This window comes from Nasonia vitripennis, chromosome 1, assembly GCF_009193385.2.
Source record: "Nasonia vitripennis strain AsymCx chromosome 1, Nvit_psr_1.1, whole genome shotgun sequence".
Classification (NCBI taxonomy): domain Eukaryota; kingdom Metazoa; phylum Arthropoda; class Insecta; order Hymenoptera; family Pteromalidae; genus Nasonia; species Nasonia vitripennis.
The window spans coordinates 27,875,805-27,897,947 of NC_045757.1; the positions used below are offsets into that span (position 1 = coordinate 27,875,805).

At 39.1% G+C, this 22,143-nt stretch overlaps 3 protein-coding genes across 9 annotated transcripts in view; 2 read left to right on the top strand and 1 right to left on the bottom strand.

Moving 5' to 3' along the window:
- LOC100118409 (plexin domain-containing protein 2) overlaps positions 1-5,855 on the top strand; it is a 40,763-nt gene extending 34,908 nt beyond the window's left edge. For both annotated transcript variants that reach the window (XM_032598802.1, XM_016988844.3), the window contains exons 3-9: positions 11-501; positions 595-891; positions 1,178-1,370; positions 1,627-1,836; positions 2,865-3,263; positions 3,362-3,498; positions 3,582-5,855. In XM_032598802.1, coding sequence (XP_032454693.1) covers positions 11-501; positions 595-891; positions 1,178-1,370; positions 1,627-1,836; positions 2,865-3,263; positions 3,362-3,498; positions 3,582-3,650 — 1,796 coding nt within the window. In that variant the 3' untranslated portion in view covers positions 3,651-5,855. The remainder of the gene's footprint in view (positions 1-10; positions 502-594; positions 892-1,177; positions 1,371-1,626; positions 1,837-2,864; positions 3,264-3,361; positions 3,499-3,581) is intronic.
- Positions 5,856-7,386: 1,531 nt separating this feature from the next.
- LOC100118374 (39S ribosomal protein L47, mitochondrial) lies at positions 7,387-9,384 on the top strand. 2 transcript variants are annotated; one of them, XM_001602305.6, is made up of 5 exons: positions 7,387-7,578; positions 7,837-8,004; positions 8,091-8,305; positions 8,384-8,543; positions 8,620-9,384. In XM_001602305.6, the coding sequence occupies exons 1-5, from the start codon at positions 7,457-7,459 to the stop codon at positions 8,768-8,770; spliced, it is 816 nt and encodes a 271-aa protein (XP_001602355.1). In that variant the 5' UTR covers positions 7,387-7,456; the 3' UTR covers positions 8,771-9,384. The 2 variants fall into 2 exon arrangements, with proteins under 2 accessions (XP_001602355.1, XP_016844335.1); XM_016988846.3 differs by having other exon boundaries at positions 7,423-7,578; positions 7,805-8,004; positions 8,620-8,894.
- Positions 9,150-20,683, bottom strand: LOC100118338 (pleckstrin homology domain-containing family M member 2). 5 transcript variants are annotated; one of them, XM_001602280.6, is made up of 13 exons: positions 20,240-20,683; positions 17,539-17,734; positions 17,262-17,449; positions 15,452-15,646; positions 14,692-14,958; positions 14,070-14,542; positions 13,608-13,980; positions 12,332-13,003; positions 12,023-12,247; positions 11,575-11,907; positions 11,244-11,492; positions 11,042-11,161; positions 9,150-10,968 (listed from the first exon to the last, which is right to left on the bottom strand). In XM_001602280.6, the coding sequence occupies exons 1-13, from the start codon at positions 20,558-20,560 to the stop codon at positions 10,852-10,854; spliced, it is 3,729 nt and encodes a 1,242-aa protein (XP_001602330.2). In that variant the 5' UTR covers positions 20,561-20,683; the 3' UTR covers positions 9,150-10,851. The 5 variants fall into 5 exon arrangements, with proteins under 5 accessions (XP_001602330.2, XP_003427730.1, XP_031776920.1 ...); XM_003427682.5 differs by having other exon boundaries at positions 12,023-12,265; XM_031921060.2 differs by lacking the exon at positions 20,240-20,683 and adding an exon at positions 18,869-19,290 and having other exon boundaries at positions 12,023-12,265.
- Between the last annotated feature and the right edge of the window lie 1,460 nt (positions 20,684-22,143).

The following is a 22,143-nucleotide window of genomic DNA, read 5'->3' on the forward strand; positions in this document are numbered from 1 at the left end:
TCGATTTCAGATCTCTCTCATTTCCACTACACGAGCCTCTCCAGCGAGCTTTCCGGGCTAGATCACGAGCTGGAATTCGAGCTCAGCTCGAACCGAGATAACTTACTCGCGCTGGACAGGCGACGTCGCAACGTTCCATCTCAGCCTTCGACTGTACCTCCGGCGATCCAGGAACAGCCTCCGAAATCGAACACCGAAGCCGGTTCCGTTCAGCCATCGCCTCAGAACCAGCAGCCGGTTATGACCAAGTTCAACACCAGCGTGAACGTCAGCTACTCGACGCAGGAGCAGAACGTGACGTCGACTCTCGCTAGCGTCGTCGCAACGGAAAATGCGAGCAGCGTTACTTCAACGACTCCTCAACCGGTCATACTCGGCACTGCTGGTAAAGGTGTCATTGTGTCGACGCCGATCGTACCATCCACCGAAAAGAACGTCACTGGAAAGGTCAGCAACGCTACCGCTACGACGAGCGTCACGCCCAGCATTGCTGATAAATCGGTAAGATCGATTTTTTCATTGGTTTACGCATTGTCTATCTTGTATACAAGAAAAGGAAAAGTCTTTAAAGCGAAGATTTGATTTTGATTTCAGAAAATACACGTTTGGGCCAACCGGACGATGTGGTCAAACGTCACCGGTGCAAATCATCCAGAGGGCGAGAGTGACGACGCTCTCGACGAGTTCAACATCGACAAATACCCAGCTGAGGTGACTAACAAGACTCTGCAGGAGAACAACATCACCAAGTCGCAAAACGACACACATCAGTACTACAACAGCACCTTCACCGTCGACGAGACCATTGGCAAGAGGTACTGGATCGACCTCGACAATCACCCGAATCGCACCGTCAACACGCTGCTTAGCAAGAGCCACCGTAGAGCAGCTGTAAGTTAACAATGCTATATATAATTATTTCAGAAGCCACTACAACGAAGATCACTTCGTTCGTATACATACTTGGATAGACTAGCTTCGAAATCAATAATCAGATTGCAATATCCATAATTCCATAGTCGTATACTAATCGGGCATTATAACACTCACAGTGACTCAAGGTGTTATAGACAATAGCTCCCAGCAGCTGCTATACTCGATCTGTACAGAAATTTATTTGCGCAACGTATAATATCCGCACGACGCGCTTTCCATTGTTGCAATTTTATTTTCGCAGACCATAAAGCTGCAGTTCGACTTTCCGTTCTATGGCCACAAAGTCCGCAACATCACGATCGCCACGGGCGGTTTCCTCTACACCGGCGAGTACGTGCACAGCTGGTTAGCCGCTACCCAATACATCGCACCGCTCATGGCCAATTTCGACACGACCCTGTCATCCCAGAGCTTCGTCAAGTACGCCGACAACGGTAAGCACTTACATACGTTAGCCCCATGTGCATCAGCTATAAATGATCTACACGACTAAGCCGTTTGCGCCAGATTTGCTTTCCTGTGTGCGGAATCGGTGTCTTGTACTTACGAAGGTACAATATATGCCGAACTAAAAATCATGATGGATATTAATCGTATTTTTAGAGTTAATGTTTTGTTAAAAAACAAGATGATAAAGGGAAGCAGGAGTAATTCTCGAAATGCACTATTATCTGAATGCATGAATTGCAGGAACTGCCTTCACCGTCGAATGGGAAAACGTGCAGCTGCAAGATAAGCCCGACGCCGGCGCGTTCACGTTCCAAGTAACGCTGCTGCAAAACGGCGATATAATTTTTGTCTACTCGAAAATCCCTGTACTGGTCGAGAGCATCGAGGACAAGGAGCATCCCGTGAAAATTGGACTGAGCGATGCCTACATGATGGATAGGACCGTTTTCTGTGAGTTCACGCAATATTATACGGTTTTAATTATAGCTCACGATGAAAATATTAATGCAACGAGCAAATATTAACGAAGCGGAGATTTAAAGAAGTAGACAGTATAAAAAATAAATATTGACCCGACGGAACTGAAATTAAAATACTGATAATACATAATCATAAATCGTAAACTATAGCCGCAAATACACACGGGAGAAATTCAGACGAACACAGAAACCAGACGGGTCACAGACTGCGTAGCCTGTAGCACCTGTCGACGGGCATCATTCGCCGCGTGTTACTCTGGCTCGAGTCCAATGTCTATAAACAGCTCGACTTAACCGTTGCAGCTTCATGTCTGTGTACACTATTGCGGTCTTCAAATATCAACCGTTTTTCCCTTTTCCTAGGGGATTTACGTTACAGCGGATGATCATTCGGACGATGATCTCCCTATTTCCGGTTTGTCTTCGGGATGTCTATGTTTTCGTTTTGCGATTGCTACAGACGCGATTGGGGATGCTCGTTCTATAAGAACTAAAACGACGAGTATAGAGGGATATTTGACGAGAATTTTGATTTGGTTTAAAGTTTGTGTTTGAATTGATGATTCTTATGATTTAGAAATATCATCGTAATATTTTCTTTGAAAATGCTTCATGATAACTCTTTATCTAACAATGTATTCATAGGAGTTATTTTATCGACACTTTGAGTCGATGGCAGCCTACAGATAATACCAAGTGTCTGCTCGTTTTGATTAATGCTTGCTCGAGAAACTAAAAAACTAGATGTAGGTACTATAAATGCCGAAAAAATTGAATGACTCCATCGATTTTTTAATGCATATATAAAGCCCATATCTGGGTCATTCAAGATTGCCACAATCGAAAACATGCAAAATACGCGCAGTAAAAACGCAATTGTGTAGTAAACAATGATGCAACAAAACGTCACCTTGCATTAACTCAATAATGCAACAACGCGATACCCTTCGCAAAATTATATACCTATATGCAAAATAACGAATCTTTAAAATTTCACAGTAGCGCGACGAAAAACGATCTACGAGTACCACCGCGTCAACTTCCAGCGTCAGGACATCAAAAACTGGACGGTCATCTACCTGAAAGCCCTGCCAACCTGTCTGCAAATGGACAACTGCAACGACTGCCTGACCAAGATCAAAGACTTCGACTGCAGGTGGTGCCAGGAGCTTCAGAAATGCAGCACCGGTACCTTCCGTTTCCGTCAGGACTGGCTGCAAAAAGGCTGCGACATTCGAAACATCCGCGACGAGAAGAAGTGTCCAGCTAAATCCACCTCTTATCACGAACACGTCGAGGCCAGGGCCGAGGATCATCATGCCGATGACATGCCTGTCATGACCAAGTACAGTCCTAGTCAACAGGCTGTCGGACCGGCTAGCAGTTCCTTGGAGCACTGTAAGTTCTTTTGTCCAAAAATTCTTTTCGATCGATTTCACTATCAATTTGCATTTGTCTTTTGTTTTTGTATACCAATCTCGAAATTTTCATCACAGCTCAAGACAACATGAACATGGGAGTATCCGGGATCATCGGTATCCTATTCGTAGTATCCCTGATCGCCGGCTTAGCAGCCTGGGCTGCATACGCCTACCGCAACCCCCACAGTGCATCAGGCCAGATGCTCATCCGGGTAAGAGCAATTTTCTTCTCTCATAAAATCAATCCCAAATCACAACCTTTTTTTCATCTTAAAATTGTTTACATCCACCACAGTATCGACCAAGTCAGTGGAGCTGGCGACGAGGCGAGGCGCGCTACACGGCCGCGACGATCCACATGTGATGCGCCGCTAATCCAAACGAGAGCAGCACCTCAGCAACAGCAGCAACAGAAGCAGCGACGGAATAGCAGCCAAAAGCAGCAGTTAACTGTGTGTTTTGTTGAACTGTTGGACCAAATTCTTTTCCTACTATGTATGCTCCCCTTCCGTGCGCGACGGCTCGTCTCGGAATTATTATACATGTGCGCGTTTGTGTAACGAGACGCAGTCAAAAAGTTCACCGCAACGACGAAGAAAACAGAAGGCTGGTCTGGTGAAGGTGATGATGCGCGCGAATTATGGGATATGTGCATAACGATATAGCGTCTTTTTCGTACTGCGAGATGGAATGTGCGATGACTCGTCGATGGACTGGACTGTACTCTCTTACCTGTTGTTTGTAATAATTTTCTGCACTGGTTCGGAATTTAAAATTAATGGTAAATGCATGTTTACATTTGTATGTATTTCACTATCTGATGTATTCTACACAGACCTTACTTTTTGGAGATTGTAAAATTTTTAAATTTACATACAATCCGGTTCGTCGACGAGACTCGCAGTGCCTTGTTCAACTTAGTCGAATGTTGCCTTATAAGTCGAGACGCAATCGATTAAGTTCATTTTAATATCTTGGATATTCACAATGTGATGTTAGCAGCACGTCGTATATTTTGTTATTGTTTAAGAATTCGTTTCTTTTTTATATCGTTAGAGAAATTAATGTAATTAAATCTTCGGAATGGATAACGCGGAATCAACATTTTGCTCAGCGGTCAGCAATTATACAATTAGATGGTACATTACGTACAAGTATCCGCCGAAACTACGGCTCGAGTGTAAAAGCGTCTCTTTGAAATTGAGATGTAAACTTATGACAAAAAGAAGCCTTTTCCCAAACAATTTTCATTTTATGCATGTACAAGAATAGACACGCGTAATCTGGCGAAAACGAGCGTCTCGTTCAACGACACGCCGAATTGCGAATGTTTATATAGCATCAAATATAGAGTATTTTATGATTAAACGTCGAGCCCTGGTTTTTGATCTATCTTCATCTTCCGCTCGGGAGGAGAAAAAAGATTCGCGATACGTTAAATACACAAATATATTTTATAAAGAAATTTTTCAATTATCTTATGGAGCTTTGGTGTAACGAGTATAAAAGAAAATTAATAATATTTAGTATAATATTTGTCAAACATTTATTGTGTCTTAATTGTAAATAGTAGCATTTTATAAACGATTATTAATTTTTATCTAATTTTTAAGTCAATATACAGTGAGAGGTGCCTATTATCAATTTTTAACTATGTACACAATCCAAATATATTTGATATATCGATCATATACAATATTATAATCTACTTCTCGTAAGAACACACAAATCTACACCGAGCATCAGTCAGAAGCACTAATGAATGTAAGGCAATCAATGAAAATCGTACAGAAAGTTTATACTTGATATAATACATGTTACGTGTGCAGCTTCACGGTACAAATATTCGATTTGTCAATTTTTGTATAATTTATACAATAATGCATATTCATTTATGAGCTCTGTACAATCTCAGTTAAAATGGCACTGCTCTGTAAGTCTCTATTATATGTATTGAATATAAAATAAAATAGATTCCTAATTTTATAATTGCCAAGGCACGTGGAAAACGGAGAAAATCTTACGTAAGTGAATATAAGCTTTTAAAAATATTTATGTGTACGATTTAGTTTATAGTTTGTGATAATAAATATTTTAATTAATATCGAAAAAAAACTTTTTTTTTACTATATTCCTTGTACGTAATAATACTTTCCACGGTAATCACGATATTATGAAAATGTTCAATTTTTCAATCAATTTTGCCATACAAATATTTAAGCTCCAATAGCTGTAAAGTTTTAGAATGGGCCTGACGTTCTACTAGAAGTTATGTACAAAACAAACATGATATAATGGTTAATAAGTGGTTTTACATTCAATGTACATTTCATGTCTACCGATATAAACACATGTTGGTATCGGTAGTCATGAAATGTAGTAGGTTATAAGTGTCAAATTTGAATGGTAATAAGCTCTGTGAATGTTCCTACCGTGAAAGCGTTACTTTCCGGAATTCCCACTTGCTTTTTAGTCAAGAGGTGAGTGATCTCAACGAACTCGAGTATAAACATTCATTTTAAAATTGTAGAGATGTTCGTTTTTTAATTAAATGACTTTCAATATTTTATACGAAGAGAAGTTCTTTATAACTCAAATAAATCTGATTTAATATCGCCGTATTGTTCATGCTTGTAAACTGTGTAATCCCCCCCAAAACACGTGGCTTCAAAGTAAAAATAATTGCATTCTGAGTTGCGGCTTTTTATAGAGCGGCTTTGTAATAAAAGTGTGTTAGATTACTCGGATTAATGAGTCAAATTTCGGCTATAGTTACGAGAATGTGCGAGGCATTTAGACATTACTTGCATTCAAAATTAACGTTCTTAGTTGATAAGATGATATAAGATACATATAAGAATCTGAATCAATTTATTTTATAAACATGCCCTTAGTACTTTAATTATGGCTTAAAATGGTTCGCAGATACTAAAAAAAGATCCGTAAAAATGCGGTGTGCCCAAAAAAGCTGTCAAAGGCCGCATAAGCTGTGGTAAGGGATGACTGATATATAATAGCGAAATGGGTCGCTAATATGATATAAAAGCTTCATCTCCGTCACAGCACTTACAAAAATAAAAAAATAAAGTTTGAAACTTAATGTATACAATTTTCTGATTAATTTTTTCACGCCATTCTGTATTTAAATTTATTCTGTATAATATTGCCCGAGACCGTTATAGGATGCCACCCCTGGGGCAATTTTATAAATTTGATACTTTTTTAAAGCTGTAGACGGATTTTTATAGTGACCGTTTAGGGAGCTGAAAATTCGTGTATAACTGCTTCAAACCAAGTTCTTAAAACCCAATTATTTGATTCTTTATTTTCATGTAACCGTTTTAAACGATAAAGCGACAAAAAAACGTTAAAATTAGCCCCTCCCCCCTCTTACCTATAGCTTGCGTCTGTCGTCTATACAGAGTAAAGTTTTCGTTTGATCTCGTGTACTCTACGCGGGTTTACATATTATTTTTCATGATACGCGTGCACGAAAAAGGCCACTTTCCATGCATGTAAAATGAATGGAAAATCGAGTTTTTCTTAGCAGCGGGAAAAAAATACTCCCTTGGGAGGAAAAAGTCTTTTCCTCCCAAAGGGGTAGTTTTTTATTCACTCTGCAGCCTATCCGATGGATGTGTGTGTCTATATAAAAATATTTAAAATTTTCAATATATTATTGTTTTACTTTGAAAAGTCCTCGAATTTCCGATTCCTTTCATATGCATGATAAGTGGCCTATTCGTGCACTTATCAATAACAAGTACAGTGTGCAAGAAGGGGGGAGTGGCTTTTTCAGATTTGGGCAATGTTTTGAGCACGAGTGGGAGTCGAGGGCGCCGTAGGCTTGCTAGCCATCCTGGCCCTCGCTAGAAAAAAACAATCCCCCCCCCCCCCTCTACTTACACAATATACTATTCTCACATTACAATATTCTAGTTTGCTATGTAGGTATAGTCCCAAACGGTCATTTTTAAAGAAAAAGCAGAAAAGAGTTGTAATAGCTGAAACTACCTTACCGACTTCCCACGTGCCGCACCGCGACGGATCAGCACATGCACAGCAGACTATAAAATAGTATATATAAGTATACGTATAGTAGGTACACACACACCGCGAGCAGAGAAGTCAGACTCAGAGACTCGGAGAGAGGCGCAGAATGCGGTGAAAATGGCGACTCTCATAAAAGCATTAAGAGTTCCAAACACAGTAAATAATGTGGCAAAGTTACTAAAGAACCTGTCGTTAAACAAAAATGCAGCCTCACCGACATACACTGCCCTCCATAGGATGTAAGTATCGAATTTCCGTCAACCTCGATTTCATCTGATATCGAGTTTAAAGAGCTACGAGATTACTGTAAAAGATATGCTATAATTTGTCTTTCAATTGTTCAAGTACCTGTGAATGTGATATTTAAAGAATTAGTTTGCCAACGGACTTCGCGAGAGATTGTTCAAACTAGTTGTCAATGCCTTTTTCGCCGATACAAAATATTGATAAGAGCACTTTTTGTAGGTTAGAAATAATTGTATGCGTATCATTTGCAGACCAACGTTTCACCGAGTTGCTTTGTTGCACACGACGGCCAGGAATCATGATTTGATGGAGTTCTTTGACGATGAAAAGAACTGGAACAAAAACAAAATCCAGCATGGGCGCTCGTGGAAAGCTGATGAACTTCGAAACAAGAGTAACGAAGATTTGCACAAATTATGGTAACACTTTTTTTTTGGGTGATTTTGATAGTGCAATTTTAATATCTATAAATCATGAACATTTACTGCAAATTTCATGTTTTCAGGTATGTTCTATTGAAAGAAAGAAACATGCTGATGACCATGGAGCATGCTTGTAATGAGGCCTACGAACTGTTTCCTAGTCCAGAAAGGATTGACAAAGTACAAGAGAGTATGAAAAATATTGAGACTGTTGTACGTGAAAGAAATGAGGCTTATTATCAATTGGAAACTGGAGAAACTGGTGAACGACCTACGAAATATGTTTGGAATATACTGGGTATGAAAAATTTGAAATAAGTCCATAGACGTTTATCCTATCATATCATTTACTTTTGTTTATTTTGTTTTTTTACAGGAATGAAGCAATTTTACAGATTAAAGCAGCATCTCATACCCAAGCATCTTAATACCAAATGGAAACAGAGACATCTTTTCGGTTACGGTGGACATGCAGTCAGGAAATTCCAGAAGTTGTATCGTGAGAAATTATGGAATGAGAAACGCAGGGCTCAAAAGTAAGTATATTATTCATCGTTGTCATATTTCAAATCTTTAGAACAAATTATTAATATAAATTATGTTTTGTTTTAGTCGTGAGAAGAATGCTGTCATAAGTTTACTCAAGAAATTCCCTAATGTTGACATAGATACGCTTAAAGAAAAATACCCAAGTGTTGACATGGATAAAATATTCAGGTCTAGGAAGGTTAAATTCTTAAGAGTAGCTTCGCGCTACGAATAGAGTATTTTTTATAATTGCTCAACTAAACTATATGTAAAAAGTATAATACACAACATTTATAGAAAGTCGCTTTTATTTTATTGATATCTTGATTAAAAAAAAGAATAAAAAATTGTTTTATTCAAAAAATGCTGAATTTTTGTATCATAATCATCATTTGTTTATTATGTTTGTTCTAGTATAGCATTTTTAAACACATGTTGAAGATGTGATGACTAAATTTTGATTAAATGAAGTTTTCACTCACTTTTTTAAAGGAAATAATCAGTAATCACAACACATGAAAACTGCCGTTATTTAATATAAGTAATATATATTTTAAAAAACCGTTGTAAATTAGGGAAAAAAGGGAATAAATTGTGTAAATTAAATTGACTAGTTCATTCATACAATTTTATTATTGAGTTTCGATTATAATCGATACATCTTTGATAATCGGTTACCACTGGTTAGAATGTGCTCAACGGGTACATAGGCGAAAGACCTACAGAAGCACCGGCGTGAGAAGTCTCAACGCTTGTGTAGCCGATGTACGATGAAACTCAATACATTATTATGCAAAAATTTATGCCATTATACATCCATTGCATCGAGATTTATTATATATAAGTAGAGAATTATCAGCAAAACTATCGCATAACAAAAATCAAACTATTGTATCATTAATCATTGTTAGACAAAACAAATGTAAACAAAAAGTTTTTATTAGTCGGAGAAAACATTTATTGACGGCACAAATTACATTAAAAATAAACAGAAAATTCATTACTGCTCAAAATTAAAAATAATCACTTTTGCTTAATGATAGTTTTTCTCATAATTCTGAAGATAAATCACGAGTAACTGATATTAGTGTATCATGGTTTTGAACAGTTGTTCGATGCACTGCCATCGATTATTTACTAAAAACTTCCTATCACAATTCGTGGGTTTGCGAGTAATAACGTGGTCTGTATATTTCGCTTTAACGTATAGATTTATATATATATATATATATATATATATATATATATATATATATTCACAATATAATATTTGAGCAAGTCATTACTCGCAATTCGCAGCACAGTAAGGGGACCACGGGGCAAAATTGAAAAATAAAACTTTAAAAAATAAAGCGATTTCATGCATACATTTCATCAAATATTCCATTAGTATGTGATGTTTGGAAAGCTGCTACCAAAGCTTATGGTATGAATAAAAATACTGCTTTTTTGTTAATAAATAATCTCCAATAATCTTTTATCATTAAAGAAATGAGATGTACTTTGCTTATTGGCAACTGAAGCACCTTTGATATAATACAATTTAATTCTGTGCGAGTCGCGATATCTGTACAATTTGAAATAATGGAGGAAAATAATGTTCTTTCCTCACACTCCTGACCTGACACGCCGTACTCATATTATAACTTTTTTTTTACGCTATAAGACAATACAAAAAATAGAATTGCAAAGCTAAGGCATTTTTTCTCTTGGTACTAGGAATGTTAATAATCAGTTGCATCTCTATCAAGTGCGAAAGTTTATCCTTTCAAGAGTTGCCGCAGACAAAAAAACTTACTATGGTGTCGATATAGATGGATACAAATCATTTTGTTCTTTGAATGCACCGTTATTACTTCCTAGCCGCCCTCTCGATAAATGCGAGTACATATATAAACGTATATAGACATTTACGCGATAACTAATCATAAATATATGTACAGTCTTTTCAGAATTATAAATAAATGACGAAACTTTCGTATACTTATAACAAAACAATTATTGCACTCATATGTTAGAGTTCTAACAATTCCGATTATAACAAAAAATATATATATATATATATATATATCTTTGATCAATGAAACTGACTATCGGAGCTCGGGTTCGAATCAGTTTTCATAATATTATAAACTTGAATGGATTGAATAATAATTCAGGTAAGCAAAGCGACGATATGATACGTGTACTTTTGTTTCTTTTTGGTTTATATATATTATAACTTACTTTAAAATTCGGGCCGCTTAACTATTTTTGATGAAGGAGTAGTGATTTAAGGATTACGCAAAAATCGAATCTATTAAGTATACTAAAATACTAGTCAACTCCTATTGGTAACAAATATCGCCAAGCTTGTTCGAGGTTTTTGTTTGCATCTGAACAGCGACGATGAAGTTTGTCTTCAGGTGGTAGAGTTGACATTGGAAACTCACCCTGTTATACAAATTAATGTTAATGTCGCTACTCTGTTCCTTTATTATTATTTTAAATCGTAACTTAAACTTACCCCTTTCGTATTTGCCCACAGTGTTTCTAAAATTTCTTGAAAAGCGCAAAGCTCTCTGTAATTTGTAAAGTATACGACCCAATCTCCACTGCTCTCATGAACTTCTCGACACGCAAACTCCTATTAAAAAATGAATAAAATTAATAAAACGTTGATTATTATTTAAAAAGTTCTGCAAAATTAAAATACTTATAAAACTTGCCAGTATGCACCAAGATTGTTGTGCTAGAGGCACTCGAAAAGCAGAAAGATCTTCAATGCTTGCACAAGAGAGCGTTTGCCCTCTCTGCGTCCCAGGAAATACTTCTTTCATCGTTACTAAATGTTTCGAAGTAACAATTAAGCTGCAGGCCAATGGATCTCTCTTCTCGGAGCAATCAAAAAGGCCTGAAGCACTTTGAACGAAGCTCTGCAGCCACTCTGATGCTACATACTCATCTGGAGCAGCAAACTTAAAAAATATGCAAAAATTATACTCACTGATATTTGAAAAAAGAATGACAATATTTAAAAAATAAGTATTGTTATCCAACCTGGAACGCTTTATTGGGTTTCAGTAGAATTTCGAAGGTATGTGGACGATGAGAGTTAGGAATTCGTCGACAGCCCTGACAGAGGCCACCCTTAAGCGGAATGGCCCGTTTCGGTAATCTTTGACTACTGTCTGTGAACATGTAGACAACTCCACCTTTCAGAACGAAATACCCAGCTTCCCAGGGGCTAGTTGGTGCGTTAGAATGTTGTGTGTGGTAAATGTGAGGCCGGAACATGAGATCGCCTTCCTTGGTTGGACCGCACGGCGTTGTTGGCGGTGAAATGTGATCGTCCTCCATGTATATGAGGCTGTAGTGCTCGATTTTTTCATCCTGTAAAACCACAATTTATCATCAGCATAAATGATAGCAATGCGTCGCAGTATATATTTTGATGTCAGTTATTTTTTTATTTTCGTATTCAAATAGAAACTGAATATTAAATTACCGGATGAACAGCTGTTTCAGCTAGAATAGAATGCTTGAGACTATGCATATCATCGTAATTCAATTCCTTGACCGCCGGCAGTCTAGGCTTGGACGGTGATCTTCTCATAGCGATTTCCAAATGAGTTATAAGCTCTGAAGTAGTCTGACTACTTCCTGTTGAGAATAAGTACTGCATTTCATAATCAGCGTTTGATATTAAAATTGTTTGCGCATTAGGTCCAATCTGCAATGCATGAATCAACTATAAAATAATTGTGTGTTGCACTAAAGTTAAAATTCAAACAGAAGCGATTTCTAATCAGCTTACCATGATAACATCGAGCTCATTGTACGGTATAACAAACTGGTTGCTGTACGTGTGTTCGCCCTTTTGACCCGTCAAGTAAAGTGTCTTATCCGTGAGCAATGCCAGCATCGGCTTGCTCTCGCCATTAGTCATGTACGAGCTTCTCACTTTATAAACCTTGTACAACTCCTCCGTCTTGTCTCTATAAATATTTCTCTTGAATACCTCTCTCAGTTTCAAACTTATCTTCTCCCCGCTGAATTCCCTCTTTCCTGCAGTCACGTTCTCTTGAATCTCCTTCTCGAGCGCCTCGTCGAAATCCTTAATCTCCTGTTGATTGATCTTTGCACCTTTGATGTACAGTGGACTGGCCCTGGGCTGGCTTTTCTTATCCTTCTTTAGCTCGAATTTACGCTCGGTGATGGAACGCAGAAACCTGCTTAGTAGCGATGTTTTCGAAGGTGCTTGTCTCAGTGCAGGCGCGAGTAGTCTGTTGTTTCCTTCGCCAGAGATGATCGAGGTCATGTTGCGCTTTTTCATGGGCGAGGCCAGGTGACGACTGTTGCTGCTAGACGTAGTCGTGTTGGTGGTGGTCCCACTATCACCGGCGCTGTTGCGGCGATCATCTATGTAGTCGGAGGTAGTCGTAATGCTTTCGAGGTCCGACCAGTCGCTCGAGCTCGCGTACTTTCCCTGCGAGAGAAAAACGTGGAAAGGTATTAGAGCGTTGAAAATGCATTAAGCGATGCTGCGGTTTTTCATTGCGTGCTAAGTCAATGACTTTTAAGCGAGTAACTGAGATGCAAGCAGTGAAGCGATTTTCATATTATAATTCAAGTAGTTTATAGTTTAGGATGTATCTAATACTACTGACGAACCGCTATTGTTTTTCAACGCTATAGGAAAATTTTTGAAAGTTTAAAAAAACTACGACTTACGACATTATTATTAACTGTTTAATCTTATTTAGACGCAACAATATTGTTGATTAAAGCAAAGAGATTTCAAAAACTACGATATTTTAACTTTTATACAAGTACAAGTCAAAGTTCAGGAACATGCTATAGTAGTTATGCATATCATGTAGTTGTTGAGTAAACTAAAATTATCTCAGATTGTTTCTTATAGTGATATGCATTATATTTGTGTCACTTTATTACGTGCGTTGCATAAAAGATGTAAGTGTGCAAAGAAAAAAAAAGGATTCTGATATGGGAATATATCCTTGTTTGTACCCAGTATGATTAGGAAATACTAGTTCATTTCATAAATAAATAAATAAATAAAAATCGTTTACCTGATTCTTTGTGTTAGGCAACCTGGGCATTTCAAGCTTTGTCGGCGGATCTTCAACAATGTTTCCGCATTCTTTTTCGACGATATAGGCCTCTTGCGCCTCATTCTCTTCCAGTTCGATTTCGATCTTCGGGCGCATCGCTTTTGCCGGATCTTCCTGACCCTCCGGAACTCCACGCTCGCACATTGCCATGCATGCACACTGAACTGCTTCTGCGCAATCGTCGTTTGCCACTTGATCGTTGGATTTACGATCGGCATCGCTGTCGAACACGCTAAGCGACGAAGACGAAGAGTAGTAGTCCGAATAGGCATTTCTCGTGTTCGCGGTCTTCTGTACATAGGGCGAGTCTCCATGACCACACCAGCTGTACCTAGTAATTCATAATCAAGCAATATGAAATTATTAAAGATTCGAGACTTGACTTGATTCGTATTTATACGTTTAAACAAGCGACATTACCTCCCCCTCTGAGCATCCTTCTTCGGTACGGAGTTGGGTGGCGCGAAGCTCATCGAAAAATTCGTGTAATTTTCATCGTCATCAAGCTTCATCATTTTAAAAATATCTTCGTGAAAACTAACGCGCTTTTTGTTCTCGCCTCGTTTCTTTTTTCGTTGGCGCCGCTGGACCAGTGCTTCCGAGCCTGACGACGACAGTATGCTCGTATCTGTCATGTTGATCGTATTGAGGATACTGTAAGGCGCCTCCGTATTGTCGCAGTCTGAAATAGTCATGCTCAATTCGAGAAGATTCGTGTCATTGTTGATGACGTATGAGTTACGAGGATCTAAGGCCTTCTTGAAACTGTAGCTCGTGTCGCTGTAATATGTCGAGCGTTTGTTATATGGCGCTTGAATGCCGTTGTTTTCCGCGTCTGTTTTGGTTTGGTCTAGCTTCGATTCGTCTAGGCTTTTACTGTAGAAATTGTAATCCTGAAACGATAATAAAGAACATAGTTGATGTTTTAACATTCATTCTACAAATGAGATGTGAAACAAAGTGATCGTTTGGAGCTTTAAAAGTGTTTTGTAATTATTGAACGGTAATAGCATGTGTAGTTTTGCAATGGAAATCAATTTACCTTTATCGTGTCTAAACTTGAGCAGTTCAACTCGTTATCGTCGAGTTTGCTGGTAAGATTTTGATTAATAATATCGCTTTTTGAGACTGTGGAATTGTGAAATTTAGTACCAGCAACAGGCGATTGCTTAGGTGTCTTATTATTATCTTCTCCAGAGTCGCTCGATGAAAACGAACGTTCCAAATTTTTATTATCGTTGGTGCAATTATCGTTTAACTTGTATTTATTGTTACGGTATTTTAAAACGTTATCGGTAGACCAATCCTCCTGAAATAGAAACGCATTATACCATTGTTAATTGTTCTGTAAGTTCATTATCTGCAATTTATAAATTCGATAAACTTTCGAGATACGAGATTTCACTTTATCGAACAGCTATTGATAGATGAAACAAATTATGATATCGGCATAAAGCATTTTATTCAGCAATTTTGAAAAGAATGAAAAATTTAATTTTGTTTGAAAGGCACTATCAGCGCTAATAAGAAACTTTTTAATTTATCACTTCGTCAGATAGAGGAAGTCCCGATTACCCGATTTACGCAGTTGCGTACTAAAAAATACAATTAATAACGTCATAAATAAGCAGAAAACTACGGACTATCAATAAAAATGGCTTGTTAGTTGAGTTGCTGACTGAGCTGAGAAGTAAGAAAATGTGTCGAATATTGAGATATAACAAGTTATTGCGATGATATAGCAAATAAAAAACACTCGAGAGTCTCCGATGAAATGCAAGAAAAATAACGGATTATCTTACTTCTTTGTAACTGCTGGCGTCGGTCTCGTTGGAGACGTCCATGTCGCTGTCCAATGCGACGCCGCTGTCGCCGGGTGAAGCGAGACTCGAAGAGACGCTTGTCGAGCGCAGATGCAAAGTCAACGCTGTACCTGAAGGTGAGCCGCTCATAGGCCGCTGTGGCATGTAGTTGCAGATGTCCAAGTACGTGACATCCTGCAAAGTAAAAAAAAATTCATTCGTTTAGATGTATTACTTTAATTTGGATCCCATTCATTTCTCCTAAAAATCCTCGCTACTCATGTAAGAAAGTGCTGAGCAAAAAATTGTACCGATGACCCTCCCGATTCAATAAACGTATTCGCGCCTTGTACAAAAATCCGGGCTAAAAATGATTAGCGGCACATACGTTTTTTTTGTTCTCTCCACATACGTCTCATCCGTATTGAGCAGAGAATCATCAACCGCAGTTGCAACAAAAGAAACCAAAAGCTCCCGGCATCTTTCCACGCGATATCCGTCCCTCTACGCTATCCCTCCCCGGGGCCTGTTGTCGTGCACAGCGAGATTTTCCACGCGGCGATATTGAATACGCGCATACATACACGTACCAGCGCACCGGCGAGAAAAATAAGGTGCTCTCGTAAATGCAGAGACTCGGCTCGATAACCTGTTGCCCTCTCGCATATACCGTCCATATATCGAGAGCGAGAAAGCAAAAACAGAGGTTCACTTCGTTAGGCGACGGAAGCTATTTATTACAAGCGATAATTGTAACCGGGGGGTGATTGTTGGGAGTGGATATCGCGCGCGCGCACGCGAAAATAGGGACTCGTGGTAAAAAACGCGCGAGACGCCCCTCTTCCTCTTCTCTACTCTCTCATCAGCGGCGACGTCCCTGAATTCGACAACAGAGTTTATTTTTGTAGTTTATCTTGCTCTGGCCGCTGCGAGCATTATTAATATCCTTGGTGCAAGTTGCCATGGTGCGCTGAGCTGCTGCACTGCCTTGCCCGCGATAAATTTTAATCTAACGGTTTGGAGCATGACACGAAGCGATAGCCGCGCTTTTTTCAAATGCGATCGGCTCATTCAGTTGTTTTTACTCCCCCATTGAGATGGATTTTGATTTTTTGAAATTTATATGATAATGAGACTGGCTCAATGAGTTGTCGCGTTTACAGAAGTAGTATCTTATGTAGTTTTTTGAGACAATTATTTGAGACAATTTTTGAGACAGTATATAATACTTTTGTAAAAGTAGGAATTGTTTACCCAAGACATTTGTAAAGAAAACGGCCAGCAACGATTAGTAATCAGTAGTAGCTTGCAAAATTTACTCGGAGAATGATTTTTATTCAGGAGTATAATGAACTCATTGAACCTTGAGATTTGAACAACAATTTAGTTTCGTCTTATCAGCCCCTTTCGATTTAAGTTTATCATGGATTTCATTTAGAAAATAATATGAAGTTGGGGAAGGAGCCAAGTACCCTTAAACTTGGTTCAAGATAATTGCTATAAAAATAACGTTATTAATTTCAGATGGAAAAAAAGTTATCAATTCCATAATTGATGAACTGAAATCCTTAATTCCATGTAGGAGTTAGTGCTATATTGACACATGATAAAAATGCTCTTGCTATTAGTTGTACGTCTATTGACCATTTGAATTTATCAGCAGATAGAGCACAATTAATGGCACACAATTTATAACTTTCAGTTATTATGGTAATCATAATGTGCAATAAAAAACAATCATGACAATGACGTGATAGATAACATGCTTAAATATGTATAGTGTTTAGCAGTCAGCTTTATTATAACTCACCAGCTGTAATGTAAATGATACATTTTCCAGCCCAGCCAATAAGTTGATCAGCTGGTTAGTTCTATCTGCATCTCGTACAAGAGCATGTTGGAAGTATTGCTTCTTCAAAGTTTTGATGTCCCTCAGCATACAAGCCAAGTAACTTTCAAAGCTACCTTCACTCAATGTGTGATATAGCCAAGCTCGACCTACAAATGTCAAAGTTTTGAATTAATTTTTTCATTATCATCTCCTGTACTTTGTGCCAATAAATACTATAAATAGAATCATTTCATACCTTTTCCAATTGATGTTAATACATTCTGTAGCGCATGTATGACAACCACTGTATCTTGATGGCTAAGTTCACGGGCTGTACCCCAATATCCATGGCGCTCAATGCGCAAACCATGGCGTAGAGCTCGATCTAACCAGTACACAAGCCAGGAGTCACCATCGAGTACAACGGTGCCGTGCAAGCTCTGTGCATATACCTGTAATCAAAATAGTTAATGATTAATGATAGGATATTGAAAACTTTTGAATATAGTTTTTTGCACAGTATATTTATAGATTTTTTTCTTTACAATATAGTTAAAGGTAATGAGCAGAACCCGCAATATCTAAGAATAGATCTGTGTCAATGCTATGGCGATATATCACAATAATTACTAAAATTAATTAGCTTTTGTATTTTATATAATTTTGAAAATGCAGCTTTAGCTCAACAAGCTTTAAAATTCAGCAAATACTGCAAATTCTAAAATTATAAAAAAAATCATAATCATAAGAAATCTGATAAAAGAAATGCATCAAACATTGAAAGATTATTAACGGAAAACAGATATTCCCGAAAATCTATTCTCATGCGTACGCCGTGTACATACATGGAAATTTACCACTAATATACCATAAGGAAGCACTAATCTTATCATACACACATCAAACCCATGTAGCCAAGTCTATTTTAGAAACAACAATGCACAATCTACAGATGGAGAAAACTGTTCATCCCCACTGTCAAAACGGTATATACACAATATATTGATTTGCGTGAACAAAAGATTCCGTTTCTAGAAGCTATACAGGCACTTTATACACAGTCGCGCTTTTAAAGCAGACACAAGAGAGAGTAAAACGAGTATCAGAGAGCGGCTCTGAACTTCCATAGCTGATGAATACATACGACGCGGAACGGCGGAAACGCTGCAAAATAGTAGAGCGATGAAGTCACGCAAAAGAGTTTTTTTAAATGCACATAGCACATGTAGGTATAGAAGCGTATATTGGGCGTGAAAGGAGTTTAATTAAAATATTTTAAAGAAAGAAAGTACGAACTGTCACTTCGCTAATCGCTCCTATATAGAGTCCGTGCGCGCACGATGAGTCACTCGCTGTTGCACTCTTATGTGTGTATATAGGTACAAGACTGCGGATATTAAAGTCACGTTCTTCTAGAGCAACGGCATAATCTTGCATTTATCGAGGGAAATACAGATATAGCAGAAGCACGAGAAATCTGCTTTGTGATAATGATTGTGCAGAAATTGGAGGTTAGAACAAACTCTTGCAGCTGGCTCGCTCTTGACACTCGCGTAAACAACACAATACACATACCTACAACTCACGCTAAATCACATATTCAAACTCATGAGGGACTTCTGTTGCACACTATCTGATAACGTTCCGAAGTCCCTCAACCGACGCAGATAGGTGATTCCTAAGGCTTTTGATGTGTCTCTTCTGTTATATGCAAGGGTGAATGTTTTAAACTCCCTCGAGAGGAAACCTTTCGTGACGCCGTTGATTTGAGCGCGAGGAGCCTCCGAAAAGACCAACTGTCAGCCTTGACGTCTCATTGAACAAACAATAATCCCGCGAGCGAGCGGGAGGGAGAGTGCGGAAGCGAGAACAATAATAATAGATCGACGGAGGTAACTTTATTTCCTATACTGTTTTGCTTGAACGTTGGCCCCTGCCTGGCGCTCGCGTCGCGCTCTCACTTTTTACATGCAATCTCGTGTCTACTGCTGCGCTCAATGCTTCTTTCACACTGACACTCGCGCGCCGCGACAGGTTCGATATTGACATGCTCTGCGAGCATATTATATACATGTACTTATATATGTATATAGTGTGTATAGGTATAATCTGAAGACGCATTTATCGAAATATTGTTTAAACCAATGAACAACGTTCATGGGTAATTGTGAGTAAGCCTCTTGAGGAATACCTAATGCGCTTTCGATAAATGTATTCATACGGTTTTACTGTAAACAAAGGAATTTTTTATAGGTTTTAATTTTGAAACCAATTCTAATTACTATTAAATGTCCGTTAATATTTAAAAACAGCCAGAAGTGTTCTTTTTTTATCTCAGATAGATATATGCTGTTTAAATCTCAGAACTATTTTGGAGCTGCAAAAACAACATACACCACGAGCAAGCCCGAAAGAAAGTACGGTAGAAATCGAGAGGAAAGATTTTTGTTTTAGTTCATTTTTTTCAAGCAAACATAATCTGCAGCAATTACTTCGACGTCTCCGATTCCGTATGCATTTTGGCATGACGATGTCGCAGACGTTATAACGATCAGGACAGGACGCAAAGATCCGCAGACATTCGTGTGCAATCTGCACAGTCTCCTGAATCGATAACACACAAATCCAAAGTGTACATGCACCAGCTACGTTGCGCACTGGCGCACACGACAGAAAAACAAGGTTGCAGACGCAGCCTTAAACACTATGCACCCAGGCACACACACACACACACACACACACACACACACACACACACACACACACACACACACACGCACACACACACACACTCCATTCCGTACAACGCGAAAATCAATTCCATAAGACACCCATGACGACACATCTCTTTCTCTCTTATATTCCATGCAGCGCAACTATAGACACAATTCTAGACGACAACAGCGTTAATCTATCCCACACAACAATATCTGCGCATGAAAATAATATGCACTTACCAGCTTGACAGCCTTGGTGAGCTCCTGAAGAATCCGTCCCTTGGAGAGGACCTTGTCGGTGCAGAGCTCCATATCGGCGTCCTGTCCAGGCATGTTGGCGCCTCTCCTGCAGCTGCTGCTGTCGCTACCGCTGCTGCTGCTGTTGTTGTTGCCGCTCAGGGCCGCATTTTCGCTCTCTGCGGCTTGCCAGTGAAATTTCGCGCTGATGCCGCGGCCGTTGTAATACTCGACGACACCGACTTGCTCAACAACGCCGAGTACGTCCGGCTGCTGCGACGGCGCACTCGGCGCTACAACCTCCTCCTCGCACATCAGCCGCATTGATCGGCGCTGCTGGAGAAGGGTGCTTCGTGTAGCGCTGTATGTATATGCGGAACGACTTGAGTATATATAAGCGAGGAGCTTTCTCTGCGCGGCTTTACGCAAGCGCGGGAAATTCGAATTCTTCGCGCGCGCGTGTGTATAACAGTACAGTCAATGCTCTGCAGAGTTTCTAATTTAGCCTCGCTGTCATTGTCGTCATCGCGAGTATTTTCCAACTGCAGCGGAATATCGAGTCGAGCTAATGAAACGAACTTTTCGACTGTTGCATGTGTGTGTGTGTGCGTGTGTGTGCGTGTGTTGTGTGCGCGGTGTACGAGCTGTAACTTCGAAGCCGGAAATTGAAAAGCGAGAGCTCGTTGTGGCAGGCGCGCAGTCGACGTGTGAACTCCCCGAAGAACCCGAGAGAACTCGCCGAAGCTCTCGTGAACTGATCGCACCGACGAGGCGGCAGTTTTTCTGCCGGCTGCTCGCGATAAAACGCCGCGACTCTCGCTTGTTTGCGAAACACGCGCGCCATAGCCTGCAGTGATCGCGCGGGGTGGGGCGGAATCAATATGCTGATATTCCACTGCACAGCAGCCGATCTTCTGACGGAGAGGAGAGGTCAAACGCTATGCACTGATTTGTCGAACACGTCTGCGGCGAGTGGAGGCTTGAGCGATTTTTTTCTCGCTGTTTTCGATGTTGATCTCGCTGTTGATCGGCCGCTGTGGAGGCAGGGCTTTATCGGCGGGAAGATTCCGATCGTTCCGGTTACGACAGCGTGGGAAAAATGATCGGTATTGTTATAATCCGCTTTTGGGAGAATTGTTAGCACCAGTCCGACGAATGTTATTTTTAAACTTTATAGTGATATAATCGTGCAGCGACACCGAAGACCTGTATCTCGCCGGTCGGAGAAAAACATGTGGTCTCGTCTGACCGGCATTTTTTGCCGCGAATGGCGAAATCGATTGAAAAACACTCGAGAGACGAGGAGTTATTTAATTTTGCGTGCTAATATGCATCAGGATTCAGGAACAGTTAAGGCTGAAAGCAAGTCTTTTCGAGACACGATTAATTATTATCTTTCAAATGGAAAACCGGATTGGAATATATCTGTAACTATATAATATTATGTTGGGTTCTGAAAATAGAACTACTATTTGCATTTTTGTGTATGCTATTATTAAAATACAAAATAAAGAACTGCTACAAAAGCAAAAAATGTGAGTTAGTCGCTACATAGCTTAGGATGTGCGTATGAAATGAATTCAAGCTCATTTTTCAGGACTTGCTCGCGACAATAATATGGACTGAAAATAATAATTAAAATTAAAAAAAAAATATTTAAAAAATTTAATTTTGAGCTTACTTCAGATACGTAAAAAATATTTGACGCAGTAAAACTGGTCCCTTAGAACTCATATAGCGTAATTAAAACTATAGTATATATAGCTGCATATCGCAGCTTTCGGAGTTCGCTCCTTACGCACCAGTGTGGCCGAAATCAAGCAAAGCTTAAGACGTGTTTTATAATACAGAATAAAGTCTAATTAGTTTAATCCTGTGTTTCTTATTTACTACTTAGTCCCATTAGA

What these genes read in the sequence shown, in the direction of transcription:
- LOC100118374 (XM_001602305.6), top strand. Translation starts at nt 7,457, where the DNA reads ATGGCGACTCTCATAAAAGCATTAAGAGTTCCAAACACAGTAAATAAT. An exon ending in TACACTGCCCTCCATAGGAT is followed by an intron (nt 7,579 to 7,836) that starts GTAAGTATCGAA and finishes TATCATTTGCAG; the next exon opens with ACCAACGTTTCACCGAGTTG. An exon ending in GAGAAACGCAGGGCTCAAAA is followed by an intron (nt 8,544 to 8,619) that starts GTAAGTATATTA and finishes GTTTTGTTTTAG; the next exon opens with TCGTGAGAAGAATGCTGTCA.
- LOC100118338 (XM_003427682.5), bottom strand. Translation starts at nt 20,560, where the DNA reads ATGCGGCTGATGTGCGAGGAGGAGGTTGTAGCGCCGAGTGCGCCGTCG. An exon ending in TCACCAAGGCTGTCAAGCTG is followed by an intron (nt 17,735 to 20,239) that starts GTAAGTGCATAT and finishes TTTTGATTACAG; the next exon opens with GTATATGCACAGAGCTTGCA. An exon ending in TATCATTTACATTACAGCTG is followed by an intron (nt 15,647 to 17,261) that starts GTGAGTTATAAT and finishes TTTACTTTGCAG; the next exon opens with GATGTCACGTACTTGGACAT.